This window comes from Gobio gobio (assembly GCF_949357685.1).
Source record: "Gobio gobio genome assembly, chromosome: 1".
Classification (NCBI taxonomy): Eukaryota; Metazoa; Chordata; class Actinopteri; order Cypriniformes; family Gobionidae; genus Gobio; species Gobio gobio.
In genome coordinates this window covers 4,404,311-4,429,003 of record NC_137097.1, presented here as the reverse complement: position 1 = coordinate 4,429,003, position 24,693 = coordinate 4,404,311, and the positions used below count along the sequence as shown (strand labels likewise).

Genomic DNA, 24,693 nt, shown 5'->3' with positions numbered 1-24,693 from the left:
AGATAAAAAGTTGCAATTGCATGATATAAAGTCACAATTCTGAGATAAAAAGTTGCAATTGCGTGACAATTCTGAGATAAACTCGCAATTGTGTGATATAAAGTCACAATTCTGAGATATAAAGTCGCAATTGTGTCATATAAAGTCCGAATTCTGAGATAAAAAGTTGCAATTGTGTCATATAAAGTCAGAGTTCTGAGATAAAAAGTTGCAATTGTGTCATATAAAGTCAGAGTTCTGAGATAAAAAGTCGCAATTGCGAGTTATAAAGTCAGAATTCTGAGATAAACTCGCAATTGTGTCATATAAAGTCCGAATTCTGAGATAAAAAGTTGCAGTTGTGTCATATAAAGTCAGAGTTCTGAGATAAAAAGTTGCAATTGCGTGATATAAAGTCAGAGTTCTGAGATAAAAAGTCGCAATTGCGAGTTATAAAGTCAGAATTCTGAGATAAACTCGCAATTGTGTCATATAAAGTCCGAATTCTGAGATAAAAAGTTGAAATTGTGTCATATAAAGTCAGAGTTCTGAGATAAAAAGTTGCAATTGTGTCATATAAAGTCAGAGTTCTGAGATAAAAAGTCGCAATTGCGAGTTATAAAGTCAGAATTCTGAGATAAACTCGCAATTGTGTCATATAAAGTCCGAATTCTGAGATAAAAAGTCGCAATTGCGTGATATAAAGTCACAATTCTGAGATAAAAAGTCGCAATTGCATGATATAGTCACAATTCTGAGATAAAAAGTTGCAATTGCGTGATAGTCAGAATTCTGAGATAAAAAGTCGCAATTGCGTCATATAGGGCCCTATTTTAACGATCTGAAACGCAAGCACAAAGCGCGAAGCGCAAGTAACTTTGTGGGCGGGTCTCGGTGCTGTTGCTATTTTCCCGGCGGGATAAATGGCTCTTGCGCCCGGCGCAAATCTAAAATGGGTTGGTCTGAAGTAGCTTCATTATTCATAGGTGTGGCTTGGGCGTAACGTGAATAAACCAATCCGAGCGTCATCCAACATTCCCTTTAAAAGCAGGTGCGCAAGTTCCATTATGGATTGCTATTATTATGGCGTATTTACCAGGCGCACGCCAGGAGCGGTTCGCAGCCGAGGAGACTGATGTTCTTGTAAGAGCAGTGAAAGACAGAGAAGTGAAGTTGTAATGTTGTACATTATGGTAAAGGTGATTTCACAGTCTTTTTTTTTTTCAGTCTTTCAGTTTTTTCAGTTTTTCAGTCGATTTTTTTTCCTGGTTCTTGACGGACAAACCAATTTGTCAGATGTCCTTATATACATATATGTCTTGCCACTATTGGGCAAACAGGTCTTATCCTTAATTATTACAATTAGCCTGAATCATTTGTAAGCTAGATTTATGCCTATTTTTTCACATCTTCGTGGCACACCACAATGATTTCCGTCATCTCATGTGTTAATATTTTTTTAGTGTAACAATTTATGATTTGCAAAAATAACTGTTGCATCTGTGTAGGTTACATGAGCAAAGTGTATGCGCGTTGTGCACGCTATACATTATGGTCAAGCATGCGCCCTTAAAATAGCATAATGAACAACGCGCAACGCGCCACTGACTTTAGACTAGGTTTTTTCTGGTCAGTGGCGCAATTGTTTAATGGAACAGCAAAATAGCACCAGGGATTGTTTGCGCCGGAACACGCCTCCTTTTTTGCGCTGAACCGCCCAGGTAGCGCAAGTTCATTCACTAGTTTAGCGACGTGCTTCTGTGGAGGGAAAAGCGCGCTTTGCGCGGGTGCAAAATAGGAATGACACATGCGTCGGTGTACAAAGTCAATTGCGCTGGGTGCAAGATAGGGCCCATAAAGTCACAATTCTGAGATAAACTAGCAATTGCGTCATATAAAGTCAGAATTCTGAGATAAAAAGTCGCAACTGTGTCATATAAAGTCCGAATTCTGAGATAAAAAGTCGCAATTGCGTGATATAAAGTCACAATTCTGAGATATAAAGTCGCAATTGTGTCATATAAAGTCAGAGTTCTGAGATAAAAAGTTGCAATTGCGTGATATAAAGTCAGAATTCTGAGATAAAAAGTCGCAATTGCGAGTTATAAAGTCAGAATTCTGAGATTAAGTCGCAATTGCGTGATATAAAGTCAGAATTCTGAGATAAAGTCGCAATTGCGTCATATAAAATCAGAATTCTGAGATAAAAAGTCGCAATTGCGTGATAAAAAGTCAGAATTCTGAGATAAAGTCGCAATTGCGAGTTATAAAGTAATTGATCTGCTGCGACCCGACACATGATGAGTTGTGAACACATTATTGAGTATTTTAGCTGTAGTTTTAGCTGCTAATGATGGAATGATTGTCTTATTATCTGAACGGCATTAATATCTCTGAGCAAACGCGCTCTTGAGGGGATTTTAAGCGCAAGCTTTGGCGCAGAAACAACAGAACGGATGTGAGGGGCAACGTTCATTGAACATATTCTGATGTGTTATTATGGAAATATGATCCCCAGAACTCCACCACTCTCAGAATGTGCTGTAATTCACGATGTCCTTAGAGAACGAGTGTGTTCAGTAATGACACGTCCAGTATGATCTGTCGCTACATACACTCACCTGAGGGTGGCGCTGTTCTGGGATCATAATTCATTAATAATCATATAATGCTGTAATGCAAGATTTCGTTTGAGAATGAATTTTATTGACCTCCATGTGCTCGGTTTTGATCATATTTAAAATAATAAATGAATTGATGTAGGTGAGTTCTGCTGCCGAACAGTTGCAACAGAAATATGAGGTTGAGATGGAGCAGTTTTCATTAAACAGTAATAACCTACTCCTGTAAAAAATTATCTTATATGTTTTAATAAATGGCGCACGTGACAAATTCAAAATTCAAGTTTTAAGCGCCATGCCTTACTCTATTAATTATCGAAATCCTACATTACAGCATATTCTGATGCGTTATTAATGAAATATGATCCCAGAACAGCGCCACCCTCAGGTGAGTGTATGTAGCGACAGATCATACTGGACGTGTTGTGATCGGGCAGCAGTTTTCATTAAACGGTGAATATAGCTTATACTCCTGTAAAATGATATTGTATGTTTCAATAAATGGCGCAAATGGTGACAAACTGAACCAGAGTAGCTCTTTTGTATTTAACCAGAATCAGAAAGAATCAAAAGGAGCTTTATTAACATTTTTGCACACACAAGGAATTTGTTTTGGTGACAGAAGTTTCCAGTACACAGACAACCACAGTACACAATAAACTTGAAACAGAACTTGTTTACTACTTGATCTCAACACCACAATACAATTTTTTTTTTTTTTTTTAATTCAAAACATTCTCAGAATATATATATATTTTTAAATACTTAAACGGTATATAAATTGTTTTTGAACATAGGAATAAAACAAAACAAAAAAAGTCTACAGTATATACAGTGGTTTTAGAAAGCCAAATGACAAACTCTTCATACAACTGTTTACAACCATTTACAACTATTCAGAGCTAAGCACTATAAATTGTTACCATCATGCCAGCGACTGAAGCAATCTCGCTTTGGAACGAAGCAGAAAGGCAACTCACACACACTGCAGATCACAGGGGTTTCTGGTGGCACATTCTGCATCTTCTTCTGACTGAACTGGAAGGTTTTATGTGCTTTGGAGTGTGTCCTGCTGGATGGTGAGAAGCAGGAACATCAAATTAACTTTTTCCAAATGTCAGGTCCAGCTTTATCAAGCTAACTTCAAAGTTTGTTTACTCTGGTTAGACATTGTACACTTATTTTCAGTCATCTTTACACTCAAAGTAACTTTATAGCTATATATTATTAATATCAGGAGAAAAAAACACTGACATTCAGTGCTCACACACACACACACACACACACACACACACACACACACACACACACACACACACACACACACACACACACACACACACACACACACACACACACACACACACACACACACACACACACATAAATAGATTAAGATTTATATTATATAAATAATGTATTCGCCTAAACAAAACCTTTAGACAAGTCTCTCAGTCTTTACTAGTTTCCTAATATTTTCAGCACATCACTGGACAACATGTCTTTAAATATGTATTTCACCAATACATTCAACTCTGAATTACTGTCATCTCTTGTATTATGTGTGTGTGTGCACTTCTGTGAATGTAGACTGGAGTGTGTGAACGGGACTTTTATTTTGGTTTTATGTATGACGTCATAAGCCCGCGCCGCGCTGCCGCATCTGTTGTGATTCTGCTGAAGAAAGGTTTGTGTTTTAAGCGTTTACAGTGTTTAAAGCGATAGAAACCATCTTCAAAGTTTTACAGGGCAGAGAGAATTAAACTCTCTATAGTGTTCATTATTAGTTTGTAGAGCTAGTTTTGAGTGTTACTGAGACTGAGCTGATACTGAACTAGAGCTGATAGAGACTCACTCTTTTCTTTCTGTTATTATTCTCCTCTTAAACAGGACAAACACACTGAAAAACTCCTGGAGTCACACACTATTATTATAAAGATGGCCTTTATTAAAGAGGAGAATGAAGAGCTGAAGATTGAGTTTATTAAAGAGGAGACTGAAGAGCTGAAGATTGAGTTTATTAAAGAGGAGACTGAAGAGCTGAAGATTGGAGATGTATTCAGTTTGAAAGATGAAGAAACTGAGGAACACACAGGTTGGTTTTATTCTCAAAGCTGAACTCATTTGATCTTTATTCAGATCTGCATCTCTACAGAAATGAAGGATATTAGTGAAGAATGTCTTGTGAATGTCCTCAGTCCGGCTGGTTGGAGTAAACGTGTCTTTCTTCAAGTCTACACGCTCGCAGATCCTCTCATTATAACAAGCAAAGCTTATACTCAGTGCTTTATTTCAGTTTCCGCATTTCGTGAACTCAATGTTACGGTGGGATGTGTCCGTTCTTAAAGCGTAATTTATCCGACTATGGAAACACGTATAAAATGCTTTAAAAACTTTAACGATACACAATAATAATATATATTCATATAACACTGACTATCTCTTCATCACCTGTTAGTGGGTGGGATATATTAGGCAGCAAGTGAACATTTTGTCCTCAAAGTTGATGTGTTAGAAGCAGGAAAAATGGTTTGAGAGTTTGACAAGAGCCAGATTGTGAAAAATATTTTGCCTGTGTTGTTTCTACATATTTTGGAACACTTTTAGCACCAGCCATATCAAAATTCAAGAAATGTGTTTTTTGATGCACCCTAATATTATATATATAAAGAGGTCAGATGCAAAAGCCTCTAAAAGTTAAAAAATTAGATAAAGATACTGATTGAATGCTCCCCGCATATAGTATAAATATATAGTTTAAGTTCATAAAATACTTTCACTTCAAACCCACTAAATCCCAGCCTCAGCCCGTTCAGAAGTACTGGTACTTGGGTAGAAACCGATACATAGAAGCCTGACAAAAATGCTTATTTTAATTAAAAAAAACGTCAGACGGACTTAGAGGCTTTTGCATCTGAAGTCTTCATATATATTAATGTTTTTGAGAGAAAAATAAAAGGTAAACTACGTGTAAGTCGCATTTGATTGCATTCAGAAATAATACCGATAAATAAAGCAAAATGTTAAATGTAGCTACTATAAACACTAGAAACATAGCTAAAGGCTATTTTAGTTCCCCTCACTCCACAATAAATCCTTAAAATGTAACGGCATTCAGAGTAAGTAAGGCATGGAGTAAGAACAGATCAAGAATTAAAAAAAATATAAGTTGGCTAGGCTATAACTATAAAACCAAAACAAAATCATTTAATGATAAACTCAAAGTAACCAGCGTCTCTGATCATTAATCTAAATGCAGTAAGAGAGTAGGCTAACACTTGAATTAAAGAGTAACTCTCATTTTATATTGTAGATCTCATTTTTTATCTCTCATTCATATTCGCAGTGTATTTGAAAGCTAAACCATTATTTATTATAGGCTTTGTAGAACTCGCGTCCCAATATTGATGGAAAAAATCCTCCTCTTCACACGCGAAAACGTTCAGCGGAAACACCACTACTACTGACTATTTAAACTGAGCTGTGTAACTTTTTTATACGTTAGATTGATTATTTTATGTTGAACAGGCTGCGATATAAGTTTGCAATGCTGGAATATGTTGTGTGTGCGCAGCGAACAAGCAGAGGAAACAGGCCTACAATACTACAGTACACAACTCCATTACTTGAGTAAAAGTAAAAGTACTATTGGTTAAATATTACTCCATTACAAGTGAAAGTTGTAAAGATAGATTTTTACTTAAGTAAAAGTACAGAAGTACTTGCTTTTAAAAGTACTTAAGTATCAAAAGTAAAAGTAAACATTATTTTATTATTGTTGTATGAATGCACTGCTCCATCATGGGGGTTTCAGCGCCATCTGACATGCTAGCATACCTTCAACTCATTTAAATACTTGCTTAAAAGTTACAAAGCTCTTATCAAAGTCAAAAGTCAGAAAATAAAGGTTTCTACATGTGTTTATTTGACAGGATTATGTAAAAGCATATTTCTGAAAGGACTTCAGTTAACATTATTAGCTCAACTACGTTTTTGCATGCTAACTAACATCATAGTGGAACGTTAGCTATATGTGTTAGCGCTGTATCCACAAGGCTATGGCAACTTGGCGGGTAAATCTATAAAAATCATTTGACCAATCATACTTCATACCAGTGTTAATTTTGACAGCAAATTGTGATTTAGTTTTAGTCATAGTCTTTTGACTATAACATTTTAGGCATCTGAATAGTTTCAGTTTTAGTCTAGTTTTAATTGACTATAATAAGATTTTAGTAGATTCAATAGACTAAACTTCAGTTCTTGTGGTCTGGCGTCTGAGAGGCAGCTTTCTGTGTGCACTTTCGTGTCGTCGCACTTTTTCAGACTTATCCACGTCAGCTCTTCTGCATTTTAATTTTAAGTATGGCTATGGTTGCACTGCACTGCGTCTGGGAACTGCCGCCTTCTATTTTGATCAATTGATTGGTGTTCAAAAAATACTTGGAAATCATTGAACTTCATGTGATCCTACAAGAGTGATTACTGATAGGCTGTCTGCAAAAAAAAAACAAAAAACTGATCATCCACTGACTTTCAAAGCAGCTACGACTTTCTACTTCGAGGGCCTTGATAGAAATGTAGTGGAGGAAAAAGTACGATATTTGTTTTTCAAATGTAGTGAAGTAAAAGTCATAAGTTTCCCGAAACAATACTACTCAAGGAAAGTACAGATACTCAAAAAGTGTACTTAAGTACAGTCCTCAAGTAAATGTACTTAGTTACAGTCCACCTCTGATTTTGGTCATACAGATAATAAGAGTAGGACAACGCTCAAAATTGCAAAGTGTTTGCTTACATTGTGCTACTATAAAATAAAGACACCAAGATGTGCTTTCTGTCATCTGGTTTCCTTTCCGTGAACTTGTTTGAGGAGCCACGCCTCACAAAATAATAATTTCACACTAAAACATTCAACATAAATCACCAAATTAATTAAAACCGCAACATGATTCAATCATTTTACACTGCAATAGATGTTTGAACATATTCAATATTATAATTTTATCAGTTAACGGTTAATAATCGGATAATGAGCGGCGGTTGTCGGTCGGGAAAATTAACCGTTTTGAGCATCCCTACCATGGAGCGTAATAAGAGAGAGATGATTGTCCATGCTCCGAGTGTATCCTAGGCACTACTAATTTAATCCCATTAGATGATCTAGTGCTATAGTTCTTTCCACATAGGCATACAAGACTAGTAATGTAATTTGGAAGCATACCTAATAACATTTTCTTTGATATAAAGACGACCAACCTACATAATTGTATAACAAACAGTGATGAGTACGTGAACAAGCATTTGTCATGATAAACACCATCCAGCCTTTTAAATATATATATAGAAGCATGCATATAAATAACATTTCCATAGTCTAAAATAGGTAAAATTGTACTCTGTATAATTTGCTTTCTTGCTCCAGAGGAAAACATTTTTTTGCCGAAAAAGAAAACCTAATCTTGAGGAATTACATTAGTTGATAGACTCAGATTAGAAATCGATGCAATAGGTTTGGCTATAAGGTCTGCGGACACTTTAAAAAAAAAAGTTCAATTTTATCATACCCAGCTGATTTTTTACAGTCTAAATTTGATAGTAGTTTATGAACTTGGGTGGGTGATATAGGGGTAAAGAAAATAAATCTGAATCACTATAGCGAGACAGCTCGTCAATTCCCTGTTCAGCAATGAGTTACTAGAATCTGTTATCTGTTATAACTGAATTAAAATGACTATTAAATATATCTGTGTCTGTAATTAATCTTTGGATCATTTTTAAAACTTTTGGAAGATCAGTTTGAGATTTATTTGACCCTACGAGAGATTTAGTTAATTTTCAAAATGTATTGTTCATGTTATTTTTAATCAGATTTAAATAATACTGACTTTTTGAGCTGAGCAAAAAACTAAACCGCAAAAGTATAATAATTATCAAACAGTAAATGGAAATCATACACTGTGTGTGTGTGTGTGTGTGTGTGTGTGTGTGTGTGTGTGTGTGTGTGTGTGTGTGTGTGTGTGCGTGTGCGCGTGCGCGTGTGCGTGTGTTTGTTCAAGAGAGAGACATGGTGTGTGACTTTTGCATTTTGGATCCAATGTCTCCCCTTTATTTGATTCATTGATTTTATTTCACATTTCTCTGTTACAGTTTCACCAGTCTCATATTTCCCCTATATGTGTGTGTGTGTGTGTGTGTGTGTGTGTGTATGTGTGTGAGAGAGTGTTTTTGTCTGTTTTGCACTCTTGATGTTTTAGAGATTCACCCCTTCACTGTTGTGTGCTCTTTCTGCATCCTGACTGTTCCCTTTCGAAAGGGAACTCTCGCTGCGTCTAGCTGACGCTATGGGGGGAACGCCCTCGGCGTGACTGGTGTCTGAAGCTACTATCGAATCACGGCAAAGTCTTTGACCGACGTCAGCCCATGACGTCATCATCGTGCGACCCGGAAGTATAAAAGGGCGCCGTGCCAACACATACACATCTTCTCGTCTTCAGGGACTGTCTGTTTGAACTGCTATACGAGTTAAGGTAAAACAAATTAATTTATTAATACACACGAGTGTGTATTTACTGCCTGGGATCAAGAGCATGCACAGTCAAGTTCATTTGAAGTTGTTTGTGTGTGAGTGTGAGCGGTTTTCAATCTGAGATCGCTCCACTCTAGTCTGGCTTTTTTCCTGAGGGAAGAAAGTTTGGCATCTGGGACTGGATGATGCTGTCCCGCTCATGCTGAGGCTGAGCGCTGGCATACATCATGGGTTCTCAGATGCAGCTTGCCGATCGTCGCGACGATCTGGCGGCTAACGAGACTAATCAGCAAGTGCTCTTAGGGATGGCTGGTGAGAGTGGTATGAATCCTCTCAGCCACCCTGACCGTGTATGCTGAGCTGATGAATGTTATGGAACGTGCTGCAGGCAGGCTGCGGCTGCCATGTTGGCGCTTTAGAGGAGAGATCGCTTGTGGTAGATTGCACGATCGATTTCTCCTTGGCCATAAACCATCAGCTCAGATGAGCCTTCCATTTCTTCCTGATCTTCTTACAGAGATCGAGAGGGCATGGAAGAATCCATATTCGACCCAATATTCATCGACATCAGCGTTTTAATTTCGCTGATGTCGAGGGGATAGGGGAATATGGATATGTGTTGAGGCTACCGACTGGCAAGGAAAGTTTGCGAACTTTTCTCGCATTTCGTGGGCATCAACACTGAGAGCTCAAACTCTGCCGTCTATCTCTCTAAATCACGTTGTGCTTTAATGGCAGGGGCATACACGGCAGCAGGTCAGGCTGGTGCTGCTTTTCACACCATGGCGGTGTTTCAGGCGTACCAGGCAGATCTGCTGGGTGATCTCGATCAGGGGTAGGTTTTTTTAACCCCTGATGCGGTAGTCGAACTGCGCAGCACCACAGGTCTAGCTCTCCGTGCCACCAAGCAAAACAGCTGCCGCGATCGGCTGATCGTGGGCGGCGATGGTGGCCTCGGAGAGACATCTGTGGTCAAACTCGGCGGATATCGTGGAGAAAGGAAGGATCTTTCTCCACGATGCGCCGGGTTTTTTGCCTTACAAACTTTTCAATTAAAGTGTGTATAGGCGAAGGCGCGTTTGGCAGTGTTTAACCTGCGTACCGCTGAGATCCGGATCCGCGCCCAGGCAGGCGGGAGGGCCTGGCCCGTCACGGCCAGAGGGCTGGAGACAGGGCCAGAGTACCAGTATGGCCTTTCTTGCGCCCCCTCATAAGGGTCGCAAGAGGGGCGGGTCTCCCGTAGGAAGAAGGATCCCTCATAGCCTTTTCATCCTAGAGTGTTTCTCCAGGCGCTTCTTACATCAGGCCTGGGGCGGCCCGCCTTGGCTTGATCAGTGAGAGCGCCCCTTTCAGGCATGCAAGGGCGGTAGAACACCGCGGTCATATGAGAACTGTGTGGTGAGTCTTCGCTCTACACGCCGCAGGTGAGATTGGTCTATTTTGTGTGATAACACTAAAATATGTATTGCTTACAGACCGTTGTTCCCTGTATAGAGTGTGGGTTTACGAAACCATTAGGAAGGAGGAGTTAACTGAAGTTCCCCCTGTAGGATGGCTTACTGCAGCACCAGGAGCTGGGCTGTGTAGGTGAGCGTGTGTTGGTTTTTCCTTGGCGGTCAAGATGGCACATGTATGTAATGAGGGCCTCCTCTCATATTGAGAGTAGTGTTTAGGCCGCCGCTCTTTTCTTTGAAATGTTTGCGGATTACTAGGCGGTAGCACACCTTTCTGGTAGAATGGAGTGTTTGTCTACCGCTTAGGGTTACTATGTGTCTTTGGTTCCCTAAGCCACTGCAGGTTGGAGTAGTTTGTCTCTGTTACGACTGAGCGCTGTGGCGTCAGTTGGGATTTGGATGACGGAGGCGCGTTGCTGAGGCACCGTCACCTTTGGCTGTTCACTACGTGGAACTGAGCCTGTTGTTCCATCCCTGCATATGTTAGCCTCCTCTCATTGAGAGTCGTTGGTTTAAGTAGCAGCCAGCTTGTTTGTCTGGCAGTTATTTCTCTTCTATTTGCAAACTCGTACAGCTTGTAGGCTTTACAAGCCTCCCTGGAACGGGCCCCCATAGCAATGGGTAGCTAAATCATGTGGTAGGCCTCAGCAGGAGCCGTAGGGTCTAATATTAATCCCACATTTTGCATATGTTTGTTCCCAGTTAGCAGGCCTCTAAAGTTAGGCCTCGCTGGAGGATTGCTCCGAGTTTCAGTCGCTTGACGGTGGCAGTGGTAGGCCTTATCAGGCCTCCATTAAGGCAGGTGCCGATGCTGAGGCATCTAGGTACTGCTAGCCTAGCTGGCTATCAGGTTAAATAGGGGCAATTACGCTCTCCTGAAGGTCGGCTGTCAATTGTAGGCCTCAGTAGGCCTCTTGAACAAGGCGCATTATCAGTTGGAAGGCCTCGACCAGGCCTCACTGGAGGTATGTACCAATGTGCGCATCGGGACAGCTAGCCTGCCGGCTATCAGGTTGTAGGCCTCATCAGGCCTCCCTGAAGGCCTGCTGTTACTTGTAAGGCCTTACTAGGCCTCCCTGAGGGTGAGCTCCCCTGTTGTGGTCACTCCCAGAGGCAGGTAGTAGGCCTCATCAGGCCTCCCTGAAGGCCTGCTGTTAGTTGTAAGGCCTTACTAGGCCTCCCTGAGGGTGAGCTCCCAGGTTGTGGTCACTCCCAGAGGCAGGTAGTAGGCCTCATCAGGCCTCCCTGAAGGCCTGCTGTTAGTTGTAAGGCCTTACTAGGCCTCCCTGAGGGTGAGCTCCCAGGTTGTGGTCACTCCCAGAGGCAGGTAGTAGGCCTCATCAGGCCTCCCTGAAGGCCTGCTGTTAATTGTAAGGCCTTACTAGGCCTCCCTGAGGGTGAGCTCCCAGGTTGTGGTCACTCGAACAGGCCCGCACTGGGCTTCCCCAGAGGGAGGTAGTAGGCCTAATCAGGCCTCCCTAAGGCGTTCCTGGGACCCAGTCACTTGAAGAAACAGTTAGCATGAGGTGCAAACAGGTAGCAGGCCTCTCCAGGCCTCCCTAAAGGCTGGTTATCAGGTAGTAGGCCTCAATAGGCCTCCCTTGAGGGCGAGTTCCTGAATCAGGATGCTCGGCTAGCCTGCGTAGCTTGACTGTCTCGTAGTAGGCCTCCATTAGGCCTCCTTGAGAAAACAAGACGTAACCTCAGCAGTTAGCATGCTTCGCTGGCAGGTGCTAGGCCTCCCTGGAAGTGAGCTTGAACGCTCTGAGAATTGGCATATATTGCTGTCAGGTAGTAGGCCTCACTAGGCCTCCCTGAGGATGGATTCCCGAGCTAGGATGCTCGGGTTGCCAGCATGGCGTGCTGTTAGGTAGTAGGCCTCTATAGGCCTCCCTGGAAAACCCGCTATCAGGTAGTAGGCCCACGGGGCCTCCTTGAAGGCGAAGTTCCCGAGTTAGGCACTTCTTGATTACCAGTTCTCTGTGGAGAACTTGTGGTAGTTGGGCCTACAGCTGGAGGTTACCCGCCAGGCAGGTTCAGCTGCTTTTTGACCCGAAGACCCTGAGTGTGACTATTTTTTTTATGACCACTTAGACTTTTCAAATCCTGTCCCCAATTTGTTTGTGTGTTCATTTACCAAGTACCAATAAAGTCACCAAGTTTCATACCATTCCGATGAATACAAATACAATTCATATTTACTTTAGTATAAACTGCAATCCGTCCTCCTTTTTTACTATGATCAGCTCTAAAAACATTATATCCATTAATGTGTACCATATCGTCTGTAATTGATTTTTTTCAGCCAAGTCTCTGTGAGAATTATATTAGCATCAGTCGAATCTACCCAGATTCGCACTGTATTCATCTTATTTCAAAATCAAAAAATCAAATCACTTTATTGTCACACAGCCATGTACACAAGTGCAACAGCAGGTGAAATTCTTGGTGCAGTTCCGAGCAACATAGTAGTCACGACATGACATGTACAACATTTAGAGCAGCATCAGATTACACTGATGCGCCCACATTTACTCACAGCACAGTAAACTCTACAATAAACAATAAATAATTTACACAATGTGAGTGTGGTTCTCACAGCTTTAACCAATATACACATACTTACAATATACATATACTTTAAACAATATACTTTAAACAATATACACACTAAAAACATACATTAAACAATATACATTACGCTATAATAATAATAATAATAATATACAATGTACAGTATACATTATTATTCACAGTAGAGATCCAATGTACAATAGGTGCTATATGATAAATAATAAATTATAATAAATGTGTATATAATGTGTGTGTATCTACAGTGGGTTGTGCTGAGTGATATTCTGTCCAGTGTGTGTTATGATCCTGATGGATCAAGAGTTCAGGAGTCTAATTGCTTGTGGGAAGAAGCTGTTCTGGAGTCGGCTGGTGCGTGTTCTGATGCTACGGTACCGTCTGCCTGATGGCAGCAGTGAGAGCAGCCCATGGCTCGGGTGGCTAGAGTCTCTGATGATCCTCTGAGCTCTCTTCACACACCGCCTGGCGTAAATGTCCTGGAGGGAGGGAAGCTCACCTCCGATGATGCAGCTGGCCGTGCGCACTACCCTTAGCAGGGCTTTGCGGCTGCGGGCGGTACTGTTGCCGTACCAGGTGGTGATGCAGCCAGTCAGCAGGCTCTCTGTAGTGCTGGTGTAGAAGCGTGTGAGGATGTGGCGGCTCATTCCAAACCTCTTCAGCCGTCGCAGGAAGAAAAGGCGCTGATGAGCCTTCTTCACAACGGCCTCGGTGTGGACGGACCATGTGAGTTCCTCTGTGATGTGGACACCGAGGAACTTGAAGCTGCTGACTCTCTCCACCGGTGCTCCATCGATGGTGATGGGGCGGTGTTCTCTCTCATTCCTCCTGAAGTCGACCACCAGCTCCTTGGTCTTGCTGACGTTGAGGGAGAGGTTGTGCTCCTGACACCACCGTGTCAGAGTGTGCACCTCCTCTCTGTAGGCCGTTTCATCATTGTCAGTGATGAGACCTACCACCGTCGTATCGTCAGCAAACTTGATGATGGTGTTGGAGCTGTGGGTTGCCACACAGTCATGTGTGTACAAAGAGTACAGGAGTGGGCTGAGAACACAGCCCTGAGGGGCTCCAGTGTTGAGAGTCAGTGGTGAGGAGATGTTACTGCCCATTCTGACCACCTGGCGTCTGTTTGACAGGAAGTCCAGGATCCAGCTGCATAACAAGCTGTTTAAGCCGAGAGCCCGGAGTTTAATGTCAAGTATGGAGGGCACAATGGTGTTGAATGCTGAGCTGTAGTCTACAAACAGCATTCTCACATATGTGTTCCTCTTTTCCAGGTGGGAGAGAGCAGTGTGAATAGTGGATGAAATGGCATCATCAGTGGAGCGGTTTTTGCGGTATGCAAACTGCAGTGGGTCCAGTGAGGGGGGGAGAACAGAGCAGATGTGGTCTCTGACTAGTCTCTCAAAGCATTTGCTGATGATGGGGGTCAGAGCAACAGGACGCCAGTCGTTTAAGCAGGTGGTAAACTTTAAAGACTTCTAACTGTGTACAGTATGCAAATGAGTTCCAAAGGGGAAAGAAGGGTATATTTATCAAACTTCTCATGTTAAGATGAAGAAATCTTATACCATTGCTTGATTTAAGTTCCTCTGGTGTTTGAAGCTGGGCCAGCTTTGGGCCAGGGTTGGGGTGAATGTTACCTGAAAGCAACAGCAGAAGCACAAGCACAAACCACTTTCTCCTCCCGTGCCGCAACTCCGATTGCTGTGCAGAAGGTCCTTGATCTGCAACACGCAGATGAAGGAACCTCGAAGTGAAGGTTTTGCTCTCCTGAGCTTAACCTTGTTGCAAATGTCTCTGTGTGTCTTCTGCCTCTGTGGGCCAGACACTCAAGACTTGGTCAATCCGCTTGGGTCTCTCTGGAGACTCGGGACGTGCTGTAGTCGTCTCGCTGGACGAAAACTCTGAACATAGTGTTTGTTAATGTCTCTTTCATCACAGGATGGAGGCTCAGAACGTGGTCGTATCTGTTGCTGCCTCACAAGCTGTAGACTCAGATCCTCGGATCTTTTGTTGTCTCTCTGGATTAACCAGAGGCTCAGAACTTGGTTGATCTGTTTCAGTCTCATCCTTGCAGGACTCAGACTCAGAACTTGGTAAACAGTTTGTCTCTCTGGATTAACCAGAGGCTCAGAACTTGGTTGCTCTATCACAGTCTCATCCTTGCAGGACTCAGAACTTGGTAAACTGTTTGTCTCTCTCAAGGAGAAACCCAGAACTGGTTGCTCTTTCACAGTCTCATCCTCGCTGGACAGACTCAGAGCAAGGAGTGTCTGTTGAAAGGGTACCTTTATCCTTTTCCGAATTGGAGGGGATTGCAGTTTGGCGCTTCTCCATTCCAGTGTTGCGATTGGCTGCTGGCATCAGAGGGCGCACACAGTTGGCCTACCCTTCTTTCCCCTTTGGAACTCATTTGCATACTGTACACAGTTAGAAGTCTTTAAAGTTTACCAATGCATTTCTCACTTTCCAATCCACCATCAGAATACCCTTGGCAATATTCTAAACAAATAGACACCAAACATGATAGAAAAAGATAAATAAGAACTGTTCATTACTTTGTTCAGTAACAGCTGAATCTGTGTAAGATTATGCATTACAAATAGCTGTCACTGAGAATACTTGTTTCTCTGAATAAGTATGAAATGGATGTGTGTGGTTTACATCAGTCTTAAGGTTTCCAAACATAGTTATGAATGGATTTGGATGGGTCATTGTGGTCTTTCTTTCACCCACTACTTCTAAGGTCCTGTGGAATTTTTATGGCAGTCACAGACCAGGACATTAGGGATTAGTCTCTAGGTGGGTGAAGGGCAGAAACTGCAAATGGACCAATGAGATGTCCTGTCTTTCCTAGGCTTTACCAGAGGTGGTCATCTTGGCCTCCAAGAGATGTCTGGCTGTTGTCCTAGCATCTTTATCTGGGGCCCGTTTCAGAAAGGAGGTTAAGTGAAAACTCTGAGTAGGTTAACCCTGAAATAAGGGAAACTCTGGGTTAACCCTGAAATAAGGGAAACTCTGGGTTTTCTGTTTTCTCCTCCCCCTTTTTAAAGCACCAGCAGTGTTTAAATAGTTTATTCATTCATTCAAACTGCACAAATGCTTTTCTTACTGAGTATTTTGGTCGTATTTCAAGTATAAATATAAAAAATGTATAAATTTAATCTAAATCTAAAGTAAGCGAAGTTTTCTTAAAACAAATTAAATTATCTGCCACTTGACAAAAATACAAAGTAAGAAAAGCATTCTTTGCAGTGCAGGAACATTCATTCATTGCTTATATTTTCATCATGAGGACTGTCAAAGTGACAAAAATGGCATGTCCTTTTATACAGGATCCTGACGTTCACTTGATAATCCTCTAGAAGTATCCCTAATAATTCGAATTTCCTTTAGGATTTCCAGTGGTTGGACGCATTGACACTCATATTCCCATCATCACACTTTCTGAAAACAGATTACTGTATGGAATGGAATGGAAGGATGCTGCCAGATGGTAGTACAAGATATATGCCATAACAACCACCACAGCTGTTAAATACATTTATTTACATTTTTTATAGTCATCTTTATTTCCTACAAGTACTTTATTCTTTTTCCTGTTGGATGTTAATATTCTTCCTCCATCTCCTCTTCATCTGTCAGTGGTGCTGGAGTTTGGCTGGCCTGAGTAGAAGTCAAATGTTAATGTCATTACCCTGAAAATGTAACAGCAGGGTTTTTCCTGGGTCAAAAATGGTCTTCCGTGGTGGCTGACAGACATGGTCATCCATACACACACACGCACGCACGCACAGTAAAAAGTACCCTACCCACGTGATCTGCAAGCGCAATACTGACAATACATTTTAAATAAATTCAAAGAAAGTTTGTAACTTTTGCTTATCTTATTTTGATCCCACATGAAAAAATACTGTAGTATATTATAGTAAAATTACTCTAGTAAATACTATAGTGTTTTTGAACCGTACTATAGTAAATATACTACAGTAAATTAACAAAGTGTAGTAAATACTATAATATACTAAAGTATTTTTTCATGTGGGATACCTTGATGTTTGTTTTTGTTCCTCATTTTTACACTATTTACTGATAATTGTTTTGTTATATAATCATATCAATATTAAAAAGTAGTAATAAAAAAAATGAACAAATAGCCAAATTTTCTGCCATATACAATTTCATAAAATGATCAGCTAGCTAACAACAACTTTGTTCTGGGTTCACCTCACTCCAGTCGAAACTAAGTGATTTATAGGCTATTTATTTTACTACACATTATGAACATAAATAAGCTGAAAGACTGGATAATTAAAACTAACTCTTACACCCACTCTTGCTAAATTGTGTAAGCCCACTTGTGTTTTCATTTCAGACGTGTTCAGATTAAATGATTAAGCTGATTCGTTAGTTCGGTGTTGGACAGATCAGTTGTTCTAACCAGTTGTCAGTTGTCGTTAAAATGATTCGGTTCAAAGGAGTCATTAGGTGGCGAATCGGACATTAGCAGACGCTTTGTGTGCGAATCCCGTCTGTTAGAACATCGCAAAAGATTTGTCAACACACAGAAAACACTTCATAACCGGATAGGATTTGTTTCCTGTTTATTGAAAGTATGGTATATGTCAGCTGGTCAGAAAATTCAGTCAATGTTTTTTGAGCGCATTTCACACCCAGCGTTAATTAAAGGAAAACATCGTCTGATAGCGCCACGTGAAACATGGATTCGGTCTTCCGACCTTTTGATTTTGATTAACGTAATATGTGAAATATTAGAAAGCTAAGAATGCTTATTTTGAAGACTGCGAGAATGCGAGAGGGGGAGGAGCTCTGATCGTTCTCTCTGTCACTCAGTTACAAGCGCAGCATCTATTCTACATCACTCATAAATCACAATAACTCATCAAATAAAGCTTTGGCGGGACAAAAATTTGTTTTGGCGGCCGCCAAAAAATTTTCAGTGTAGGAAAAACCCTGAACAGGTGGGATCAGAGAACATTTCATTATGTGAAAAGAGCATAGACCCTTTTCACATTTCTGGGTTTCCGAAGCTGAAGTCGTCATAGTTGGGTTAACTCTTATAGCGGTGAATGAGAGAATACATTAAATATATATTTTTGTGTCTCCATTTGCTCAAATAGCAAAAGAAAAACTCCACAATAGTGATTTCACAACTTTCAAAAAGATGGAAAAATTTGAGTGAGATTGATAACTGCAGTGAAAAGAGAGAAAGATGTTAATTTTAACTATCACTCCCATAGACGCTGTATTAGAAACGCTCTCACAGCAGCGGAAACTTGATTTTTGTAATTTAATGCAAAAGTAATATAATACAAAGTATTAGTGTTATAAATGTATACATGAAAAAAAAAATACAAAAAACGTTGCAGGATTTACGATATATTGATGACCATTAAAACACGTCATCACAGTCTGTGAAAAGGGTCTATGTGGGGAAAAGCTGCTGCACATTGGACACTGAATGATAATGTCAAATGTTTGTAAGAATTTAAACATTTTATGCTTAAAGCTTTTCCTGATTTAATTATGTTTTTTTTTTTTTTTTCATTTTTAGCTGCTGCCACATTCTTTGTTTGCCTTTTGGAAACCATGAAAATTAAACTTAATTAAAATAATTAAGAATTAAACTTGTATATTGACCCGGAAGTATGCAAACGTCTTTTTGTTGGGTGCTGTTGCCATGGTGAATCGTAATTTTGTAGCTCCATTGATCGTGGCTTTTCATAGTTGGAGTGCATGAGCATAACTCAGAGTCAGTCTACTCAGAGTTGATTGAACTACCTCAATTCAGCTGTTCTGAAACCCAAAACTCAGAGTTTCCCATCTCAGAGTAATTCAACTCAGAGTTCAGGTTTAAACTCAGAGTTGGTTGAACCTCCTTACTGAAACGGGCCCCTGATGGCGTTGGACAGTTTGTGTAAGTCCACCAAGATCTAATCAAAATGTAGCAAACCTTTGTCCACTGTTATGGACAGAGAGTGGCCCGGCCATAAACTGGGCCCTGGAATGTGCAAACTACTACAGTGTGATTGTGATAAACTCCCGACTTCTAGGATCATCTAACTGCGTGATGAAAATTACGTTATTGACACAGCTTCACATACTTCTGTAATTTATTTTGTTACGACCCCGTCTTCTATTGTTTTCTGAGGGTGTGATTGGCTGCAGACAACCACTCCTAAATGTTTAATTTATGGGCGTATAAGGAGTATAAAAGCGGTATTCACCTGCTAATCAGCACTTCCTCTGGTGGAACACCTCCAGAGAAGTAATTTTGCTCCATTTTGTTGTTTTTTTAGTTTATTTATTATTTAGCAACATTCCTCACCTTTTGGATTAATATCTTTCCTTTATTGTTTAAATCCCTAGACATGTTATATTTCACTAACAGATCACTCACTATCTTTATTTAATAAATAACCTTGCAAGTCAAACCATTCATGTGTGTGATCCTCTTTATGTGACGGCAGAGAACGAGCTGGCTGTGACAATTTGCATTCAATTATTTTAACGCATTAAGGACTTTAAATTAACCCGCAAACGCATTAGCATCACGACGGCATTGCTCTATTTTGTGCATGTGTCTACATTTAAAATAACGAACTTGAGTAAACAACCCCTTGATCAGTGGTTAGATCAGCGTAGCAGTCAATAAATGGGTAAAAGAAAGTCACATACAGGACATTTAGGCCCAATATACAGGATGCCCGAGCTAATACGGGACAGTTGGCATTTCAGAGTAGACTTCATGGGAGACCGACAGGAGAACGTGCTTAACTGTGCGAGACAGTGGCCCTCCAAGACCAAAGCTGCCCACCCCTGGTCCCTAGGATAGGATAGCTTGTAGATCATACTACCCTATACCCTGCTATTGATGCTTCAAATGTTTAAATTGTTTTATGTATGTTTCTGCCCTAGATCACATGGCATTGAAAGAGGCAAGTCATGAATTTAATGAAAGGGAAGAGGAGGAAGACCATTATGATAAACATCATGACTTCATGACTGGAGAAAGATCGACACAGGCTAAAAAGACTCCCTCACAAAGTTATTTCACCTGCAAAGAGTGTGGAAAGAGTTGCAGAAATAAAGGAGATCTTGACTTCCACATGAGAATTCACACTGGAGAGAAGCCTAACACCTGCCAACAGTGTGGAAAGAGTTTCAGTGAAAAAGGAAACCTTATAGTCCACATGAGAATTCACACTGGAGAGAAGCCTTACAGCTGCCAACAGTGTGGAAAGAGTTTCAGAGATAAAGGAAACCTTATAGTCCACATGAGAATTCACACTGGAGAGAGGCCTTACAGCTGCCAACAGTGTGGAAAGAGTTGCACAAGTAAAGGAAACCTTAAAGTTCACATGAGAATTCATACTGGAGAGAAGCCTTACACCTGCCAACAGTGTGGAAAGAGTTTCTCAAATAAAGGAGATCTTAAAGTCCACATGAGAATTCACACTGGAGAGAAGCCTTACACCTGCCAACAGTGTGGAAAGAGTTTCAGACATAAAGGAAACCTTGACACTCACATGAGTGTTCACTCTGGACAGAAGCCTTACACCTGCCAACAGTGTGGAAAGGGTTTCAGTGAAAAAAGAATTCTTGACAGGCACATGAGAATTCACTCTGGAGAGAAGCCTTACATCTGCCAACAGTGTGGAAAGAGTTTCAAACATAAAAGAAGCCTTGACAGGCACATGAGTGTTCACACTGGAGAGAAGCCTTACACCTGCCAACAGTGTGGAAAGAGTTTCAGACATAAAGGAAACCTTGACACTCACATGAGAGTTCACTCTGGAGAGAAGCCTTACATCTGCCAACAGTGTGGAAAGAGTTTCAGTGAAAAAAGAAGCCTTGACAGTCACATGAGAGTTCACACTGGAGAGAAGCCTTACACCTGCCAACAGTGTGGAAAGAGTTTCAGACATAAAGGAAACCTTGACACTCACATGAGAGTTCACTCTGGAGAGAAGCCTTACATTTGCCAACAGTGTGGAAAGAGTTTCAGTGAAAAAAGAAGCCTTGACAATCACATGAGAGTTCACACTGGAGAGAAGCCTTACACCTGCCAACAGTGTGGAAAGAGTTTCAGACATAAAGGAAACCTTGACACTCACATGAGAGTTCACTCTGGAGAGAAGCCTTACACCTGCCAACAGTGTGGAAAGAGTTTCAAACATAAAAGAAGCCTTGACAGTCACATGGGAGTTCACACTGGAGAGAAGCCTTACATCTGCACTGTGTGTGGGAATGGCTTCACTCGGGAAGTAAACCTTAGGGGACACATGAATATTCACTCTAGAGAAAAGCCATCTACATGTGATCAATTTTGAAAGAGTTTGAGATGTAAATTAACCCTTAATTGCCACATGAGAATTCACACTGAAGAGTAGCCATTCATAGTCTGCATTGTCTCTCCCCGGTTGCCTCACCGCCACTAATCGACATCCTCAATAAACCCGTCTCCGGCTTGATGCCTCTGATGTTTAGAATATTCCTATCTAATAATTGCCTCATCGGCACGGCATCCTCAATAAACCCGTCTCCGGCGTGATGAGACTGATCTTTCGAATATTCCTATCTAATAATTGCCTCATTGGCACGGCATCCTTAATAAAACCGTCTCCGGCGTGATGACTCCAATCTTTTGAATATTCCTACCTAATAATTGTTTAATCGTCACAACATCCTTAATAAACCCGTCACCGGCATGATGACTCCGACCTTTTGAATATTGCAATTTAATAATTGTTTAATCAACACGCAATCCTCAATAAACCCGTCTCCGGCATGATGACTCTGATCTTTCGAATATTCCTATCTAATAATTGCCTCATCGGCACGGCATCCTCAATAAACCCGTCTCCGGCGTGATGACTCCGATCTTTCGAAATATTCCTACCTAATAATTGCCTCATCGGCACGGCATCCTCAATAAACCCGTCTCCAGCGTGATGACTCTGATCTTTCGAATATTCCTATCTAATAATTGTTTAATCAACACGACATCCTCAATAAACCTGTCTCCGGCATGATGACTCCGATCTTTCGAATATTCCTATTTAACCCCTAGGATTCTGAGCAGTTTTGGGGCCCTTTAGAAGTTTTTACATGTTCTGATATTTGTGTTTTTTTAGTTGCTTATAAACACATTAATGGCAAAAGATTCATTACACTGTATTCAACACAAACTGGGCTACCATAATATGTGAGCAACATGTATGTATATGCTTGTATTTTTGAGAGAATGATGTTTGTGTGGTTTTTGAAAAAACAATATTGTTTTAAAATTAAGGCATATACAAGACTTTTAACTAAAGGGTGTATTTGCCTAGTTTTTGCTACAAACTGATGTGAGAATCGTTGAGCCTACACATTCACATAAAACAATACACCGATTTAATGCCAGTATGCGAGGAGGCGTGAACAATAATGATAATAATGAATAATAATGGGTATCACACCTGAGAGACAAAAGACCTGCATAATGACCTACATAATGATGAGCTTCAGGTGTGTGACAGAGAGCAAAAAAAATGCTCTTCTTATTTAGTTGAAATTGTACTTATCTAGTAAATGCATCTTGATTTAAGAATGTTTAAATATTTAGACTAGAAACAAGACAAAAATGACAATTTACTATTTTTTTGTTTTTGAAAGTAGTCTCATGCTAATTTTTTTTATAATAAATTAAGATACAATTTATACAATTCACAATTCACTTAAATTCACTGCAATTCACTTTCTACAAAACAAAAAAATCACTTTCTACCAAACAAAAGTCCAGAATCATTTATTTAGAATGTAGTCAACAAAGGCCTATTATATTTTAAATTATCAAAAGATTTGACTACACTGAAAAAAATGCTCTTCTTATTTAGTTGAAAATTGTACTTATCTAGTAAATATATCTTGATTTAAGAATGTTTAAATATTTAGACTAGAAACAAGACACAAATGACTTAAGAAGAGCATTTTTTGTACAATTTTTTTTTTTTAGAGAAAACCAAGCAAATCAAAACCAATTTTCAAAACCAAAAAACCAAGCACATGGAGGTCAATAAAATTCATTCTCAAACTAAATCTTGCATTACAGCATATTCTGATGCGTTATTAATGAAATATGATCCCAGAACAGCGCCACCCTCAGGTGAGTGTATGTAGCGACAGATCATACTGGACGTGTCATTACTGAACACACTCGTTCTCCAAGGACATCGTGAATTAGAGCACATTCTGAGGGGGGTGGAGTTCTGGGGATCATATTTCCATAATAACACATCAGAATATGTTCAATGAACGTTACCCCTCACATCCGTTCTGTTGTTTCTGCGCCAAAGCTTGTGCTTAAAATTCCCTCCAGAGCGCGTTTGCTCAGAGATATTAATGCCGTTCAGATAAGACAATCATTCCATCATTAGAAGCTAAAACTACAGCTAAAATACTCAATAATGTGTTCACAACTCATGTGTCGGGTGGCGGCAGATCAATGCCTTTATAACTCGCAATTGCGAGAAAAAAAGTCAGAATTCTGAGATAAAAAGTCGCAATTACTCTTAATTTTTTTTATTTAGTTTACAGGGGCAACAGACGCTGGCAGTAGCCGCGTTTCCATTACAGATTTATAAAGAAATCAAAATTTATAAAATTATATTTTCTAATGGTCGATAAAAAAAAACAGCGTTTTCATGAACTGATGTTATGCGACTAAAACAAATGTTTTCCTCTCGTGATAAGTCATTCCAAAAATTATGCTATGAAGGTTTTTAGGTTTATGTATATCCCAGCCACCGCTCGCCATTATTATTAATGGAAGGAAACGTGTGTGTGTGTGTGTGTGTGTGTGTGTGTGTTTCTCTCTCTTATCTGCTTCAAACTCTTGATAAATTGTGGCATTTGCTATTCTATTGTTTTTAATGAGTTTTCTTCTGTCCAAACACACCATCATCTGTAAAGAATGATCCACTTTTACATACGCAGGTTATTGAGACGCATTGCCACATACAGAGATGAGCGAAAAGTTTGAATGTGATGGTGGTAACTCAAAGGTTTTACCACTTCCTTATTTTGCCTTGTAATTTCGTTTGTTGGAAATATGAACTGAATTTAGAAATGCTTTTGAAATGAAAAACTTTGCGTTTAATGAACAAAATATATTTTTGAAATGAAGACAGCATTTGGAGTGCAGAATAATCTGTTCCCTGAGTCCAAGGCCTTTGCTGTTATTGTGAGTGTACACAAATAAAAGTAGACAGTTTACTGTTTATAATTATATCTTGCGTTTATCTGTATGGCGAAACATGATGGAGTATTGTGATTTGTTTCCGCTTTCATAAAGGAAAAAATCCATCAGAAGGTGCTGACGACTTCGTTGGACAGAGGGTTCAAGAAAACATAGTCTATTTAGTTTCATAGTTAGGCTATGTTTAAATATTATAATTTTTTAATTTCATATGTTGATTATGAAAAGTGAGCAGAATGAGTAAGGCACATACGC

At 40.2% G+C, this 24,693-nt stretch overlaps 1 protein-coding gene across 1 annotated transcript; it reads left to right on the top strand.

Moving 5' to 3' along the window:
• The first annotated feature begins 4,241 nt into the window (after positions 1–4,241).
• Positions 4,242–24,459, top strand: LOC307123694 (uncharacterized protein). The gene is made up of 3 exons (XM_079812336.1): positions 4,242–4,287; positions 4,491–4,695; positions 20,115–24,459. The coding sequence occupies exons 2-3, from the start codon at positions 4,539–4,541 to the stop codon at positions 21,527–21,529; spliced, it is 1,572 nt and encodes a 523-aa protein (XP_079668462.1). The 5' UTR covers positions 4,242–4,287; positions 4,491–4,538; the 3' UTR covers positions 21,530–24,459.
• Positions 24,460–24,693: the final 234 nt, after the last annotated feature.

What these genes read in the sequence shown, in the direction of transcription:
- LOC307123694 (XM_079812336.1), top strand. Translation starts at nt 4,539, where the DNA reads ATGGCCTTTATTAAAGAGGAGAATGAAGAGCTGAAGATTGAGTTTATT. An exon ending in AGAAACTGAGGAACACACAG is followed by an intron (nt 4,696 to 20,114) that starts GTTGGTTTTATT and finishes TTTCTGCCCTAG; the next exon opens with ATCACATGGCATTGAAAGAG.